General features: G+C 39.7%; 2 protein-coding genes across 3 annotated transcripts; both read left to right on the forward strand.

Annotated features, from left to right (window-relative positions):
* The first annotated feature begins 616 nt into the window (after positions 1-616).
* On the forward strand, positions 617-7,860 carry LOC100695354 (myeloid-associated differentiation marker homolog). Its single transcript, XM_003458853.5, has 2 exons — positions 617-880; positions 6,403-7,860. The coding sequence occupies exon 2, from the start codon at positions 6,528-6,530 to the stop codon at positions 7,365-7,367; it is 840 nt and encodes a 279-aa protein (XP_003458901.1). The 5' UTR covers positions 617-880; positions 6,403-6,527; the 3' UTR covers positions 7,368-7,860.
* A 1,355-nt stretch (positions 7,861-9,215) lies between these two features.
* On the forward strand, positions 9,216-13,242 carry LOC100697742 (glycine-rich protein 1). Of its 2 annotated transcripts, XM_019354142.1 has the most exons (5): positions 9,216-9,299; positions 10,424-10,603; positions 10,803-10,862; positions 11,198-12,430; positions 12,501-12,638. In XM_019354142.1, the coding sequence occupies exons 1-5, from the start codon at positions 9,293-9,295 to the stop codon at positions 12,506-12,508; spliced, it is 1,488 nt and encodes a 495-aa protein (XP_019209687.1). In that variant the 5' UTR covers positions 9,216-9,292; the 3' UTR covers positions 12,509-12,638. The 2 variants fall into 2 exon arrangements, with proteins under 2 accessions (XP_019209687.1, XP_005464123.1); XM_005464066.4 differs by having other exon boundaries at positions 11,198-13,242.
* The last annotated feature ends 4,939 nt before the right edge of the window (positions 13,243-18,181 follow it).

An 18,181-nucleotide genomic window follows, 5' to 3' on the forward strand; every position in this document is an offset into this window, starting at 1 on the left:
TTGCACAGTAGAACTGGATCAACAGCTCCTGAGCCAGGCTGACCTTTAACCTGATGCAGGAAGTCTATCCTCTGGTATGTCCTCACTTAAGATCCTGGGAGACTGCGGATCCCAAAATCTGAAGAATTCTACAGCAGATGCAGTGCCGTTCAACCCCACATCTTTATGCACGCTCACCACCATCCTCGATGAGGACATGACATGTCATCTGTGAACTTCACGACTTTACCGGACGGGTCTTTTGAGTTGCAGCAGTTTGCTTAGAGGGAGAAGAGCAGAGAGGAGAGGACACAACCCTGGGAGGCCCCTGTGATGATTTTCTGAATGCTTGATGTGATTCTTTCCAGCCTCATTTACAGCTTCCTGTCTGTAAAATTCCACTCAGGAGTCTTGACATATCAAATTACTCAGGAGTAACTTGAATTTTCGAGATAGTCTGTCAGTAAGTGAGCATTTTAACACAATAACCCAAAATTACGACATAACTCACGCTTTTGAGCTACCTCTGCCTGTTAATTTATTTATTAATTTATTTATTTAGTGGCAGTAACGAGTTTCCATACCCGATCATTCTTCATTGCACATACAGCAGCTATTCGATACAACTGCACGTATAAGCATCTCTGGGGAGGAGCATGACATGGCAGAAATGACCTTTTTATTTGTTCCTTTATGTTGTGAGCTGTAAGCCATCTCTGAGAAGAGGAACTGTGACGATTTTGCTGGACGTGGAGGAGGTTTTAGCACTTTACCAAATACGGCAGTGTGGGGCGTGGGACCCACAGCCCGCAGACAGATATCGCTGGATAACGGAGGGGATGCGCCGAGGAACTTTAAGCTTTAACATTATTGTGAAATAAAACTCCTGGCTCAGAAATCGGTAAGATCCCGCCTCAGAATGATATGTTGCTCTGAAAGATTGTAAGTAAAACTTAGCAGCTCGTGTTTATTGCGGTCTATTCTTGGAATAGAGCTCATTACAAAGGCATAGCACCGAGGCGCGGTATGTCCGCTATCTGACATGGAAAACCTTTTAATTACTCAGTTAAACGCTTGTTAAACGCGTCTGTTATGCAGAACATACTCTTAGAAGTAAAGACGCCTCCTCTGGTAGGGTATCTGCATGAAAACGAGCACAGATTTCTTTCGTAGCTTTATTATCTTAAGAGAGTTAAGAAATCCTGCAATAGCCTGTTTGATTTAACATAACCTGTTATTTGAGAGAAACTTTCTTTGCCCCCATTTCACACCGATGTGGGTGGTTCCCTTTAACTTTTAAGCTTTATATGGCACTACCCCCTCGACTGGGTTGTGTTCAGAAACGAGGTATGCATGGTATGCGCACTACCAAACAAAAAGCGTAAACCCAAACCTGGTTTACTGTCAGCGGCAGAGGCCACAAAACCTACACCGCACAACCACACCTTATTTTCAGTTGTCTCAGTACCATGCTGCAGCTGCAATATTACCAGTCATCTCTCTATGTTTAGATCACCATGCATGGAGTGTGTTTAAACCGAGAGAATTCAACAGGAACAACAGGAAAGGCATGGATCAAAACCTTTATGGATGTTGAGCCCTGTTAAAAAATATACCTGAAAAGAGTCCTAATTCTATATTCTGGACTGATTACCATTCAGTCTGAAAAACTACTTCGATGTTGCTACTGTTGCTTCCTGGATACAGGCTGTTAGCCCTTCAGAGCTGCTTCCTGTTATGTATGAGTCACTTTTTGTGCAACAGGATATGTGACACCGGAGTTAATGGCAATTGAACGGGACCTATGGGGGCGGGGGTGAGCTAGAGTTCATCTTCAAGTGAAATTCGCCACACCCCAGAAATCCAACAGATGTTTCACTCTTTTGTATTAAAAAAATGATATAGGGAAAGGAGTATTTCCTTACTCACCCAATCTGCAAAAACATCTACTTTTACCTATCTTGTAAGTACATGAGGATTTGGCTAAAATGCAGAATGCAGAATTTGGCGACACACGCAGTCCTCACGGTGAGTGTTTAAAGGCGAGCCCCACTTAATGCGCCTCAATAATAATCGGAATTTCGAGCAGAAATGAACTGAGCTGGGGCTTTTCTCAGCGGTGTGCACACAGTGCGCGACTCACCTGCTAAATCTGAAATGAATAAAATAAATGTCAGTGAAAATGCAGGTGTCAGATTACTGTACAAATATTGCATTTGCCATTATTAGAATGCGATTTTTAAGTGATTTACAGATACGGTGCCGTAACATAGTAACCAGGACAGCTTGAGGTGTAATGCTCAATAATATTTGGTATTTTTCTGGTCAGCAGTTCCACACAGATTTCCGTTTGTAATAATGAAGCTTTCCTCCGGATAAATACTGGGCACAACCTGAGTACTAATCCTCAGAACCTTTTACATAGTGCCCAGTGACAGTTATTTCTCATGTCAAAAGCATACAGATTTTCCTTTATCCCCCCCTCATTTACCTGAACTGCCTTGTTGTTTCCTGAGAGAAACACATGTGAAACCTGAGCTTACACTTGATTATTTTTGTTAAAAGTCATTCATCAATCTCTCTCATGCTCCTGTCTTGGGATTTTTTAAAGCACTAATTCACACGGTTCTTAGCTGTGCCTTTTTACTGAACTGAACAGCCCTCATCTTTGCATATAAATTAAAGAACACTGTTATCAACCTGTAATTATGTAATAATGTGACATAATATTTACCCCACTCAGTAAATCTGTCCTATATTCTTTAACCTCCACATATGTGGACATCACATTTTGGGTTGTCTAGACCACAATCTCCAAAAGTTGATTCTGTTCATCTGGACGTAGCGTTTTCAGTGGGAGAAACGTTTCGTCACTCATCCAAGTGACTTCTTCAGTCTCAGCTGACTGCAGGTTTCCCCAATCTTATAAACAGTACATTTGCATAATGACTGAAACCAGCCCACTGAAGGAACAATGGGCTGTGAGGTCAGTTCCTTAATCTTAATTATGCAAATTCTCATGACCATTGATCAACAACCACTGATCAACTACACTATGTTGCTCTGTTTGTGTCGGGGGACCTGATCCTTGGGGTGGACTAATTTTTGGCGCAGCGTGTTTTGGCGTTTAAAAGCCACAGAGAAAAAAGTGCGTCTCAACTGCTCCGATACTCCTGACACATACGGGATCACTACAGGTTTTCGCTTAGTCAGTGGTTGTCCTTCTCTCCTGGATTGGCTGGAGCTTTCTTCGGCGCCTTCCCAGCTTTGACAAAAGTCCAGCTGGGATAACCACATTTACTCAGGGCCTTCTTGATGTGCTGTTCTTCTGCCTCCCTGGCCGCTGTGTCAGTGGGGATGGTGTTCGCTCTGTGTTGTAGTTTCCTGATGACACCCAGTTTGTGCTCCAGTGGATGATGAGAGTCAAACCTTACATACTGACCCGTATGTGTAGGTTTACGGTACACATCAGCTTTTAGATGTCCCCCATTACTGATGGAAATCTCACAGTCTAAGAAGGCTAACCTGCCACTTTTCATATCCTCCCTGGTGAATTTGATGTGTCACATCCTGAAATTTGATTTTCACCCAGGTGTCATCCACATATCTGAACCAATGGCTTGGTGGTGTTCCAGGGTAGGATAGCAAAGCCCTCTTTTCCACTTCTTGCATGTACAAATTAGCCACATTGAGTGAAACTGGGGAACCCATGGCACACCCATATTTCTGCCTGTAGAACTGACCCTTGTATGTGAAGTAGGTGGAATGAAGACACAGTTCCAAAAGCAAACACACTTGGTCGATGCTGAGAGTGGTCCTGTTGCTGAGGTTGGGGTCATCCTGTAATCTCTTACGAACTACCTCCAACGCTTCTGTGACTGGGATGCAAGTGAAGAGAGATGTAACATCGTACGAGACCATGGTTTCATCTGCCTCCATAATGACATCTCTCACCTTCTCAACAAAATCCAGGGTGTTCTGGATGTGGTGTTCAGAGCTGCCCACCAGCGGGTTGAGGATCGAAACCAGAAACTTGGAGATGTTACAGGTGATCGAGTTGATCATACAGACAATCGATCTTAAAGGTGCACCCTGTTTATGTATCTTTGTTAAACCATACAGACTTGGTGTAGATTCCCCTGGGTACAGCCTGTGGTATGAGGTCCGGTCAATAGAATTGTCTTGTTCTAGCTACTTCAGACAGTCTATGACCCTCTTCCTGTAGCCACTTTCTGGCTCTTGTTTCAGGGGCTCATACGTATTTTCATCACTGAGCAGGGACAAAATTTTCTCATGATAGTCTTTCTGGTTTAGCAAAACTGTGCACCCACCGTGTCTGCCGGAAGGATGATAATGTTGTTGTCATTACTAAGTGATGTGAGTGCCTTCCTCTCCTCCATGGTAATGTTGGATGCTGGGGGCTTTGCATTGCTCAGACAGGCCGAAACTTTTTTCCGTAGTTGCTCTGCTTCCACTTCTGCAATATTGTTGTTTCAAATTGCTGTTTCTGTGGCTGTGATCAGTTCCACTAGCGGGATTTGTCTCGGCGTGACAGCAAAATTCAACCCTTTAGCACGGATGTTTTTCTCTGTTTGGGTGAGCTGTCTGTCAAACAAATTCTTCACCCACTTGTCCACCTCCTCAGTATAATAGAACAGAATAGAGTAATCCTTTAATTGTCCCACAAGAGGAAATTTGGGTGTAACAACATGAAGAAAGACACATATACAAACAAACAGTACACAAGACACAGAACAGAAACATACACAATTTTTCCATATTTACATCAAGGACAATGGTTACCAAAAAAAAAAAAAAAGATGCGACTCAGTGTCGCATCCTTCTCTCTTCAGGACACTCTCTGTATTTTTGCTGAGAATTTGCATAATTACGATCAAGGAACTGACCTCCCAGCCCATTGTTCCTTCAGTGGGCTGGTTTCAGTCATTATGCAAATGTACTGTTTATAAGATTGGGGAAACCTGCAGTCAGCTGAGACTGAAGAAGTCACTTGGATGAGTGACTCCCACTGAAAATGCTACGTCCAGATGAACAGAATCAACTTTTGGAGATTTACTTACCTGGATGATTGAGCATGCATCAAGACGTCTAGACCACAATACAAAATTTTGCTCTACAAGGGCCTGATATCCACTTACGAGGACTTTATACTGCCACTGTTCTATCAAAATTTAAAATGAATGTCCTCATATGTGGATATCAGGCCCTTGTAGCGCAAAATCAGGTAAAAAGACAATTCTTTGTTTTTACATTCATTGGGTCAAAATCAGCCCAAATAGCAAAGAGAAATTAATAATCCATGCCATGAAAGAGTTCGGGTCTCAGGAGGTTAAAATTAAACACATTTCTTACATGATCTACACTTTGTTTATTATGCCTATTGTTTTTATGAATGTTTGAAGGGTCTGTCACAATGAATTATGGGATGGCTTTCTTCTTCTCCCCTTTCCTGAAGGATACTGTTGTATCCTATGCTAAAGGGGACAAAGGAAGCACTGAACCTCCTTTCCTTAATATTTGGAGGACTGGAACAGATCTCATTATTGCCACTACACAGATACTTCCAGGCCACTTCTGTCAGTTAGTAACATTCCTAGGGAAAAATTTACTTTTGGAACGCACCCCAGGTCAGCTCTTTATAAACCATTGGGTCACAATCAGCCCCTGATGACACCAAAGTGGCTAGAATTCCTCTTACGCATTCATGCAACAACTAGCTGCTCATAGAAGGTTGCACACACAGGCAATGAAGTATATTTGTAGAAAATATACAGTATAAATACAACCCAACCAGCCAACTAAAATGGCCATGCTTTGGATAACAGACCAGGGTCAAACTCCAGAGAGTTTGAAAGGCACTACGCCCACTATGGTTTACACTGAGGGACTTTCCAATTCCTTGAAGATTAAGCAGGCAGATCTCAGCTTCCTGCATACACAGGCCACAGCCTGAACACCAGACCTCACAAATTCCTTTAGCTTTGTGCAATTTAAGTTAGAGTCCAGACATGTTAGTCAGGAGTGAGCAACTTTTTAATAATTAGATTAGTAAGTTTGATGTTGCAGGTCACTAGGCATTGCATTCCCCCTGTACATTTGGCTGTTAGCTTATTTATGAACAGTCCAGTGGTAAAATTTTGCTAGTATAGCACTAATATAGCATAAGGATGGCATGTGATTTTAACAAGAAGGTTAAAGGTTAGACTTTAGAAAACTCAGCTACTCTTTGTTATGGACTGTACATAATTAAAGGAACAAAAAATTAAAAAAAAATCCAAAATTTTTAAAATTTCAAAAATAATTTTGTTTTTTCCACAGACGTACTGTACAGTTATTCCTTAACTGCATATTAAAACATTTTTGCTTCATTTTATTTTGATTATCTTTGTCTTCTTCCTGCAGATTATGAGACAAATGCCCACTCAGTAGAGAAGAAGCAGGATCTGACATTCAGTACAAGACTCATCTTAAATCTTGCAGGACTATTAAAGTCACTTTCACCTCCTGACAGACTGTAACATCCCATCATGCCATTGATTGTGGTCCCTACTTCCCAGTTGCTCTGGATGCGAGTAGCTGCCCTGTTATTCACCTGTGTGGCATTTAGTGTTGCTGCACATGGAGCTTATCTGCCCCACGGAGGCATGGCTGACTGGTGCATCTTCTGCTGGGCGTTCAGCTTCGCTTGCACTCTGCTGGTCCTCCTGGTAGAGTTGTTTGGCCTCCAGGCCCGGGTGCCAGTTTCCTGGTCCAACTTCCCCATCACTGTTGCCTGCTACGCTGCACTCCTCTGCCTTTCGGCATCCATCATCTTCCCAGTCTTCTTCCTTAAATACCATTCGGCCTCTGGTGAAACCCGTGACCATCGCATCGTTTCCACAGTCTTCTCCTGCCTGGCAGCGGTTGCCTACATGGGGGAGGTGAGCCTGTCTAAAGCAAGGCCAGGAGAGGTGGCAGGTTACATGGCTACAGCTCCGGGCTTAATGAAAGTGTGCCAGACCTTTTTGGCCTGTGTTATCTTCATCCTGATCAGCAGCCCCGTGACATACGACCATCATCCAGCTCTGAAGTGGTGCATGGCAGTGTACTGCATCTGCTTCATCCTCTCCATGGCTGTGGTGGTGCTGTGTGTGGGAGAGTGGACCGGCTGTCTCCCCATCTCATTCTCCAAATTCCTTTCGGCATACGGGCTCCTGGCGGTTATCATGTATTTGACTGCCACCATCCTCTGGCCCGTGTTCCAGTTTAACAACAGGAGAAACGATGACTCAAAAACAATCGCTGCAGCTGTGCTCACTGCCATCAATTTCCTGCTTTACGTTGCAGACCTAGTCTACAGTGCCAGGTTAGTGTTTGTCAGTGGCTGAGAAGAAGAGAGATGTAGTGAACAATAGCTTCGCAGAGCTAATGCTAACCCCTCCCTAATTTCAAAATCCTGAATTTTTTAAAAAAAATCTTGAAATCCTACAAAGGAGTCCCAAATTTGAAAAGCCTGTTTTGCCTGTGAGTATGTATTTATTTGAGTGGGATCAAATAATTGCCATACAGTATTTAAAATCTAATGTGAAATGATATGCGCAACACAACTCAAACATCAGCTATCAAAGTGTGAGATTTCACATAATCGTGTGGGGAAAAAGTACATTATATTCTATTAAAGCCAATAAAGTCAGCACACTGGAGCACAGGGGAGTGGCAAAATTGGGCACTTGCATTTCAACACGCTCTAACTGAAAGATCATCATCTTTTTTGTAATCTTTTGTTAATAGCGCTTTAAAATCATATCAGTATCAATATCATAATAATACCAACAAAGTGTTCTGATATTTGTATTTGTTAAAGAAATAAAGCTTTTACAAAAAAACAAATATATCTCAGACTTCTTACTCATTTGGAAAGGAAATGGAATGAATAAGTGAGATGAGCTGTCAAAGATGACAGGAAGTATCGATAATTAGTTATCCTTAATCATAAAAAGTACTTTTAATTCAAATAAGAATATACATCCTGAGTCATGTGTTTTCACCCTTTAAATAATTGCTACAATGAATACAAGAACTTTCATTTCATTGGAAATCTATATGTCTTTTTAAATACCCAACACTGATACATGAATCACTTGAGAGGAGACCCTGCAGGGCGGAAGGCACTAGTTAGTATTTTATGCAAAGTTCGGCATGTGTGCCACACTGCTGTGGTGAAAGTAGTGAAATTTGTTAATATTTATTGTTTACACCGTTGGTCTCTGCAGTAACTTTAAAGGATGAAAACCAGGTCCAGGTGGAGGAGCAACCTGAAGAAACAGGAAGTACATTGCAAGCAAACAAAGAACCAGTTACAGCAATGTGATACAGAAAGCAGGGCTGACAGAAATACAACAAGAAAATGGCTGAATTACACAGAAGCAGAGATCAGACGGTTTAGTTTTTAGTGCCTGTGGCGAAATTTTGACAGGCATTACAAAAAAGTGACACTATTGTGACACTGGGAGAGAACTATTAAAAATGTAAATTATTTTAATAAAAGGAAGATCAATAAAGGTTAACACTTAAAGGTGACTTTACAGGATGTAATGCAGCAGAAACATCACAGAAAAAGGTAAAAATGAAGCAGATGCTGCAAAGATTAATAATGTCCTGGTGTAAATGTGATTAAACCTTTAGGGAGACAGACACTTAGGAAAGAGGAATTTACCTATTTTAACATTTATATGTTTGTGTTTATTCATAATAGATTATACTTTCTTGTTTTGGCTTTCTGAAATTAGTGATATAGTAGCAAGGTGAATAAAACCAATATTAACAAGAAAACTTAAAATCTGACTTAACATTAAACATGAACGTCTTCTATCCTTTAATGTTCAGCATGTTTCTGCACAAAACATGTGTCTTACCTGCAACCAGTCATGTGTAGCTATATACTGTAATTTCTACTGGATTTACACCATGTGGCAAGGGCACAAAAAGAAAAGAATGCAACATTATACATTTACATCATCCACTTCATGTCATAGCAACATGCTATAATAACATATAGGGGCTCATAGCAAGACCAATGGAACATTTATCTTTTCTGTTCTATAGAAGAGAAAACCTCACATCTGTGTTGAGATATTCTGCAAATGCAGAATTCAGCAACTGAAAACAAACATTCAGCTGCACTTTTTTATTTCCACTCAAACCGAAACCAGCAGCTCTCTCCATGCCAACGTTTCAAACAGCAAGTGAAAGTAAACTCAGAGGAGACAAGCAACGGTCGTCAAGCTCTGCTCTTCGCTGATTTTCTGCAAACATGCCTGGTAAGTTATTTTAACCCTAATATTCTGCAGTCACAACAACCATGTGCATTTTGATAAATCTAATAAATAATCAAAGGAAACGAAACTTGGTTGGTGCTTTAAGACTAATGTGATAAAATCACAATCACAGAAATGTCGGAACAAACCAAGCACGTAGCCTGCTGGCGCTTTTGATTTTTTATGACACATGACTCATCATGTTAATATGTCAGCCAGACTGCATTAAATACATTTGATTTGAATGACCTTTCTAGCTTTTTTTAATTAAGCGAAAACAAACAAACAAATCAAATTAGCTCTTTTTTTGTCATTTCACCTAAAAAGGCCGCGCAGTGAATGCAGGAAAAAAGAGACCAAGAAATCAAAAGTGAAACCAACAAGAACAAAGCTTGATGACATAACATTGCATTATATCTCAGGAACCACTAGGTGGAGCTAAAACCAAACATTAGTAGAGCAGAGCTGTTGCTCACTGTCTTCTGTCACTGTCAAGATACATTTTCATCTGAAGGTGCCTGAAGACTTATTGACCTGTGTGAAAATTCAAGAGAGTTTAGTAATGCATGACAATGACACTTACACATATTTGGTGCTGAAAATAAATTTACAGAACACATAGATAGCCCATCTCATGCATGCATTTAAAATTTACATTTTCAGCCAAAACACATCCCTCACAGTCAGTTACAGTCTGGATTAAATTCATAGATTGTACAACTGAAATAAATGCAGCTCTAGAGTGGCTAAAGAGGTAGTTTAAAAATGTTCTTGTAAAGTTAGTGTTAAAACCATGACATCATATGAACATGAATGATTGGGGTTAGAAAAACTTTTCAAAAACTATCTTTGATTTTGGAGCTCGTGATCATGCTTTGCCAAACAAACTCGACATGCTGCATGAAGCCAGATATGTTACTTCGATTCTTATTGTGGCTGCACAGAATGCAATGTCATGTTTCTCCTATGCCGTCATTATTTTGTGGATGTTTTTAACCTCTTCTGGTGATTTAAGAATTTTACAAATATGTGCAATTGTTTCAGCAAAAGCATAAATGAGTGAAAATGGATTTTCCAGCTACATAAATGTATACTATTAATTAAACACTGCAATTTATGTCTTCTAGAACACCCAGGAATCCCCCAGCCCCACAGGGAAAGCATCTCTAAGCACGTATGGCTCAAATTAACAGGCCCTGCAGCTGGATCTCTGACAGAAGCTTTCTGTCAAAGTGTAGCAGGTTTGCAGGAAAACGTGAGCGCTAAAGTGGTTACACCACGAGAAGCACAGAAAGATGATGTGACAGGTATCCTGAATAACTAAACAAATAAATGCAGTATTTCTGTGTCATTTCATCTAATATCATTTTTGCAAAGCATGACCTTATTTCTCTCTATGGAATGTAGCAAATGTCCTGAGCTGATATTAGTAAAAAATGTTGACTAAACAGCTCTATAAAAACAGAATTATCGAATGTGTTATTTTCACTCGTTTTGCCTTTTTAGTGCCACCAACAATGATTGTCATGGAAGGAAAAGCAGCTGGGGCTCAAAAGTACATCAAAGGTAAGGAGACATGAGTTTGACTCAGTTGTGTACATGTAAATCATCATCACAGACTGCTCTCCTGGTCCTGTGTTTTTTTCTTTTTTGTAAATAAAATGGAGGAGTCTGGGGGAGCGTGTTGAAATGTCTATTTCATTTCATCCTTCATTGCTTCCTATTTTCATCTTCTTTTTTTTAGCACGAACCTCCAGTTAACAAACAATCATTCTCTAATGAGTGATGGCTTAACAACAGACACATTTATGAATATTTTTGATGTTTAATCTTCGAGCTTAATATTACAACATATGAGTACTCAAATGCTCTATTAATTTTCTTCCTTCACTTCTTTCCAGTGGAAAAATTGTACAGGATTGTCCTGCTGGGAAACACTGAAGCTGGGAAAAGCAGCCTAGCAAACATCATTTTTGGAGAAAACGTGTTCAAGGTTGACAACACTGAATGCCAAACTGAATCCAAATCTGTTCATGGAAGAAGAATTACCCTGATCAACACTCCTGATTTCTCAGACCCAGGTAGATCAGAGGAGGAGCTGAAGCCTGAAATACTGAGGTGTATCACTGAGTGCACTCCAGGGCCTCATGCTTTTCTTATTGTGCTCAAAGTGGGGAAATCCACAGAGCAGCAGCAGCAGGCTGTCATTGAGAAAATAAGCCAGTATTTCTCAGAGGAAGTTTTCAAATATGCTGCAGTTGTCTTTACTGAGGATGGCCCAGACTCAGATGAAATGAAGATCAAAGAGTTCATAGATCAGAATAAATATCTGAGAGATCTGGTGAAGAAGTGCAAGAACCGATACCACATCATTAATAAATACAACGGACAGGGTGACAGCAGCCAGTTTAAAGTGGTAGACCTGCTAAACACAGTAGATCAGGTAGTTAAAGAAAACAAGGGAGTGTGCTACACCAGCAAGATGTTGCCCCAAGCAGACACCCATAATAAGGCTAACAGCAGTGTCTCTAAGAATGAAATGATCAAACTTGCAGGCGCTGCAGCAGAATCCATGGCAAAGGCTTTCTCTGGGTCAGCTGTTGTAGTTTTAACTCCAGGATCAACAAATGCAATAGAGAAAGATGGCACTGAAACAGATAAAAAAGAAGAAAATGGAGATGGAAAAGCTACATCAGAAACAAATAACAATGGACACAAAGAAATGACAAACGAAGAAGAAGGAGGAGGAGGAGGAGGAAGAAAAAATCAACAGACACAAGTGACAAAAGAAGATAACAGACAAATAACAAAAGAAGAGGACGAAAGAAAAAGTGAAGGGGAAGTAGCAAAGGAAACAAAAGAAGCACAAGAAGGAAAAACAACTGGACAATCAAATGAACTAGAACAAGATGAAGGACCAAATGAAACACAAGAAGACAAAGAAGAAGAAGCAGGAGAAACAGTGCAAGAGGAAACTCAAGAAAAAAGAGAAGGAAAAGTGGAAGATAAGCCACAAAAAACAGTACAGGAGCATGCAACAGAAAAAGAACCATTAGGAGGTGGAGCATCTGCAGGCGGTGGAGCAGCTGCAGGAGGTGGTGTAGCTGCTGGAGTATTATTAACAGCTGCAAGTGGTATAGCTGGTGGAGTATTATCAGCAGCTGCAAGTGGTATAGGTGGTGGAGCATTATCAGCAGGCGCAAGTGGTATAGCTGGTGGAGCATTATCAGCAGCCGTAGAAAGTGTGGCAGCAGCAACAGGAGCAGGTGCAAGTGCTGGTACAGCAGGGATGGGAGGTGCAGCAGAAGCAGTAAAAGCAGCAGGAGCAGGTGCAAACGCTGGTACAGCAGGGGCTGGCGGTGCAGCAGAAGCAGTAGAAGCAGCAGGAGCAGGTGCAAATGCTGGTACAGCAGGGGCTCGAGGTGCAGCAGCATCTGGAATTACAGCAGCAGGATATGTGGCAGCATCAGCTGTAGCCACTGGAGGAGCAGTAGGCATAGCATGGCTAATACAAAAAATAAGAAATGTGATAGAGTTGATAAAACAACATCTTGGACTGGTATTACTGGTGCTTGTTTTCTACTCGTTGCTTCTGTCATGGTTTTTTCTCAAAGCACCATTTGCTGGGACCCTCCTCTTATCATTTTTGTTCCTGTTGCTTGTTATTATTCTTGTTATCATATAATCATACCATAAAAGTGGGCTATGTCCAATATCACACATGAATCAGAAACACAAAATCTGTGATACAACATGACAGGTTTTATAATTCCTTGTTTCAAAAATGAGATTTTATAAAACTGCCCAAATTATCCGTTATTTTCATGCTGCTCTGTAATGAGAATTATTTTTTTTCTCTCTGTTTTGTCTTTTTTTGTAAACTCAAGAAATGATTTCTTTATTTAAAGAATTATGTTTAATAAAGTAATAATCCATTTAAAATCAACTCTGTACTCTAGTATTTCTACCAAATCACAAAACCTGTTTCTCCAGAGTAATTAAGCTACTTTCTACTTTTAAATAATTATATTTTTCAATAAGAAAATCAACTATGTTCTGTCACACATCTTTCTTTGTGTTATGGAAAAATAAATTAATGAATAGTCATTGATATTTTTGGATGCATTTTTCCCCTTACTGACTTGCAATATATGTATATATATATATATATATGACACTATACTTTCTATATGTCGACTACATAAACCAGGCTTCATAACTGCCAAATTATAAAGCTTTTTGGTCAATTTTCAATCAATGAATCATTAAGTTGACCTTGATGACCATACGTCACTCATACTGCTGCATAATGTGAATGTGAATATAAATAATAGATTTTCTTTTACAGTAATTACATAAACAAACACAATTGTTATGTAACTGGGATCAAACCACCAACCTTCCAGTTGGTAAAAATACTAATCCTAACTTGCGCTATGATGCAGCTATTGGAGTGTGACTATATAAACCAGGCTTCATAGCTGCCAAATTATAAAGTTTTTTTTTGTCAATTTTCAATCAATGAATCATTAAGTTGACCTTGACGACCGTAGATGTAATTTTGGATGGATTGTTAACACAACACCACTCTACACCATTATTCTATCCTAGTGTTAGTAGTTAGAAAACATGTTTTAATCTTTTCTGGAAATATCATTTAAAAAATATTGTAACTTTAGGTTCAAGACCAAGTCTAAGTTTCTGTAAGGTACAAATCATAAAGGTTTTGTAGTTTTTTAATTTTAATTAATTAACTTTTTTATGGGGGAGTAAGTGCTGAAGCTGTTTTCACAAAGACAAAGCATTTTACACCAAAACTGCGATAAGATCATTTATTTTCTGACAATGTGCTGTAATTCTATACTTTTTCCACCACAGACCACTTTAAAGACATTTTGGGATTACTGCTTTCTTGCTTTCTTATAAATATAGTGTGGGTTTGTCTATTTACATTTTGTATTTGTCTAAAATGAGCTGATTGATACACCTTTTAAGGATACATTTTGAGAAATTGTCCCAGTTCATTTGCAGGCTTGACTGATTTTTAGGATGTAGATTAAAGAAATAATCAGTGCTATATGTACAGGTCCTTCTCAAAAAATTAGCATATTGTGATAAAGTTCATTATTTTCTGCAATGTACTGATAAACATTAGACTTTCATATGTTTTAGATTCATTACACACAACTGAAGTAGTTCAAGCCTTTCATTGTTTTAATATTGATGATTTTGGCATACATAACTCATGAAAACCCAAAATTCCTATCTCAAAAAAATAGCATATCATGAAAAGGTTCTCTAAACGAGCTATTAACCTAACCATCTGAATCAACGAATTAACTCTAAACACCTGCAAAAGATTCCTGAGGCTTTTAAAAACTCCCAGCCTGGTTCATTACTCAAAACCGCAATCATGGGTAAGACTGCCGACCTGTCTGCTGTCCAGAAGGCCATCACTGACACCCTCAAGCAAGAGGGTAAGACACAGAAAGAAATTTCTGAACGAATAGGCTCTTCCCAGAGTGCTGTATCAAGGCACCTCAGTGGGAAGTCTGTGGGAAGGAAAAAGTGTGGCAGAAAACGCTGCACAACGAGAAGAGGTGACCGGACCCTGAGGAAGATTGTGGAGAAGAACCGATTCCAGACCTTGGGGGACCTGTGGAAGCAGTGGACTGAGTCTGGAGTAGAAACATCCAGAGCCACCGCGTACAGGCGTGTGCAGGAAATGGGCTACAGGTGCCGCATTCCCCAGGTCAAGCCACTTTTGAACCAGAAACAGCGGCAGAAGCGCCTGACCTGAGCTACAGAGAAGCAGCACTGGACTGTTGCTCAGTGGTCCAAAGTACTTTTTTCGGATGAAAGCAACTTTTGCATGTCATTCGGAAATCAAGGTGCCAGAGTCTGGAGGAAGACTGGGGAGAGGGAAATGCCAAAATGCCTGAAGTCCAGTGTCAAGTACCCACAGTCAGTGATGGTCTGGGGTGCCATGTCAGCTGCCGGTGTTGGTCCACTGTGTTTTATCAAGGGCAGGATCAATGCAGCTAGCTATCAGGAGATTTTGGAGCACTTCATGCTTCCATCTGCTGAAAAGCTTTATGGAGATGAAGATTTCATTTGTCATTAAGATTAGATGGGGGCTGATTATTCAAGACCTTGTATGTGATGGGAGGAGTTTTTAATTCGATTCTGGTTTTAACAGAGAGCCAATGAAGAGAAGGCAGTATGGCTGATGTATGGCCCTTTTTTCTAGTCCCTATCAGTACTCTTGCTGCAGCATTTTGATCAAATGGAGGCACTCTTAGCTTCAATTCAAGTGTTTTAGTATTTAATATCTTAGCACCTTGGATGAGGTAGTCAAAGACTTTTTCAAGTCTAGAACCAATGGACATTGGCAAATGCAGTGCTTCCTCTTTTAAGATGCTCTGCCAAATCTTTAATAGAGCCACCTTCAGTTGTTTGCTTGTTGGAAGGAGGAACCCCCCCACCACCACCACCAGAAAAATGAGACAGAGCCTTACATGAACATGATATTTAAAGACTGCTTTAAGTCTAGAACCAATGGGCAGTGTTTCCCTCCTTGAGATGCTCTGCCAGGCCTTTGGTAGAGCCACCTTCAGTTGTTTGCTTGTTGGTGGGTCTCTCTGGATTCAGTTTTGTATTTATTTTGAACAGTTTATTCTCTCCTAAAGCATACTGGAACATCTAGTTCCAGGTAGAGGAAATGCTCAAGACAAGGAAGGAGGAATAAAACAGACAAAAAACCCCACACCAAACCAAACCAAAACAAAACAAAACAAAACAAAAAACAAAACAAAAGGAGGGTCATCAGGAAATACAGAGACAGAAGACAGGCGTCAGGCTAGAGTGCCTGAGATATTTGAGACCATTTGCATTCATGCCACTAGGCATTTATATTTTTAGGAGGTTTTGTTGGTTTGCTAATGCCATCCTAGAGTCATCCTATACTTGTCCTTTATGCAGCTTTTCAGTTCAGGCACACTCTCTAGGGCTTTAAGCATCAAGATGTAATAATACAGATAGGTCTGTAATTTAGTGGACAACAAGACATTTTTGCATCTGTACAAGACGACTGTGGACTTTAACTCAAGAACACAATACATGATTGAAGTGCAGACTTTCAACTATAATTCAAAGGGTTTAAGTTGAATAGTACTACTGAACTCTGAAACAAAGTCTTTCTTTATGGCTTATGCTGTGCAATAACAGTTTCCCATTGCATTGAGCAAAGCATAGCACAGTAACAGCCAGCTGACTGGAAAGCAATCAAATGTGCTGTGGTGTGTCATAAATTTGTGCCATGAATAAAAACCCTGGGATGTGGTGCATATACTACAAATAAAGATGATGAATGACTGCAAAAAAAATTAGATAGTACAGGCAAAGACCAGTGACCAGCTGCATGCAAACTTTAGACCTTTTGCTAATTAATTGCACTCATTTTAAAAACAGACTGATTTTAAAATTTGGATGAGCCAGTCATCCCTAGAAACCACAGACATCACTAAATGCATTATTTCATACAGTGTGTTGAGATGGTCTGCCAGGCTTTTTCTGCATTATGTTTAATAACTGAACAACAATCCTTCTTCAGGAGTATACAGAAGTGTTCTGTTCTAAGTGGAGGAAAAACTCAAAACAAGGAAGAAGAAAAAACAAAACAAAACAAAACAAAACACAAAAACAAGAGGAGAATTAAACAGTCATCAGCAAACATACCAGAGATCGTTATTAGACTTCCGCTTAGAGTTTTTGAGATTCTTGAGACCAAGTTTGCATGCGGGTGTAACTTTTGTTCATGCACTAGCGTCTGTTGTAATAACTTTTGAAAATTCCCATCAGACTAGTGCAAGTTAGTATTGGTTTCATGTCCAGAGAATCAGAGTGTCTCTTTCAGATATCTTAACATAACGAAGGAACAGACTTCAATAAATCAGGTAACTGCTTGTCAGTCAAAAAGTAATTTTGAGCTGCTGAAAATGTGAAAAATGTAATTCCTTAACAGCTGATCCAGTACTTTTGATATAAGCACTCATTAAACATGAAAGTCTGCACTTCATCACATATCGATTGCTTGATTTAAAATACATTTTGTTGTTATACACAAGCAAAAACTACAAAAATTAAAAGTTCCTAGCTGACTATAAGAGGGTAAGTAGCAGCTAGGTGCTGCTAATCATATGCACTTCATTATTTGTTCATTAGCGAGTTTAATCACTTCTAAAAAATCAGAAGTTTTGCCACTTTTCTGTTCTGGAGCATTAAGGCGTGTGTTAACACAATGCCAAGAAGATAAGACAGCAATGACACTTCTGAGAAAATATGAAATGATTGACAGGATCAATAGCTTCTGCCTATAAATTAGATGAAGGTTTAAATCATTTCTAAACAATATGATGACTATCTTTCTACAGTGAGAAACTTTATTGACAACTAGAAAACATTCAAGACAGCTTGTAATGTGTACTTTTGTTTACATGTCTGCACAGTCCTATGAAGACTTTCATTTTTGCAAGAACACATAGAGAGCCACCGCTCTGAAATGACATATTAAAAAAAATGTTGATGTCTGTATTTTTCTTGTGTGACCTTCAATTATTGTCCTTCACTCACTGAAAACTTTTTAAAAACAAGTATTTATTCACCTATGACATTCTCGAAAATTGGTGCAGTTGGTTGAAAGATTGAAAGACAAACTTGAATCAAAGCTGTTTAAAATGTGTTGAATGTTATTTTGTACACAATCAAAGCAATTAAATTACTGAAAAGAAGTATGCAACTGCATTTTATTTCCTCCTAAAGGGAAAAACCCAGCAATCCCCACCCCCTTTCGACATATATTTTAGCAGTAAGTGAAACTAAGCTTG

Source organism: Oreochromis niloticus, linkage group LG3, assembly GCF_001858045.2.
Source record: "Oreochromis niloticus isolate F11D_XX linkage group LG3, O_niloticus_UMD_NMBU, whole genome shotgun sequence".
In the NCBI taxonomy this organism is placed as follows: domain Eukaryota; kingdom Metazoa; phylum Chordata; class Actinopteri; order Cichliformes; family Cichlidae; genus Oreochromis; species Oreochromis niloticus.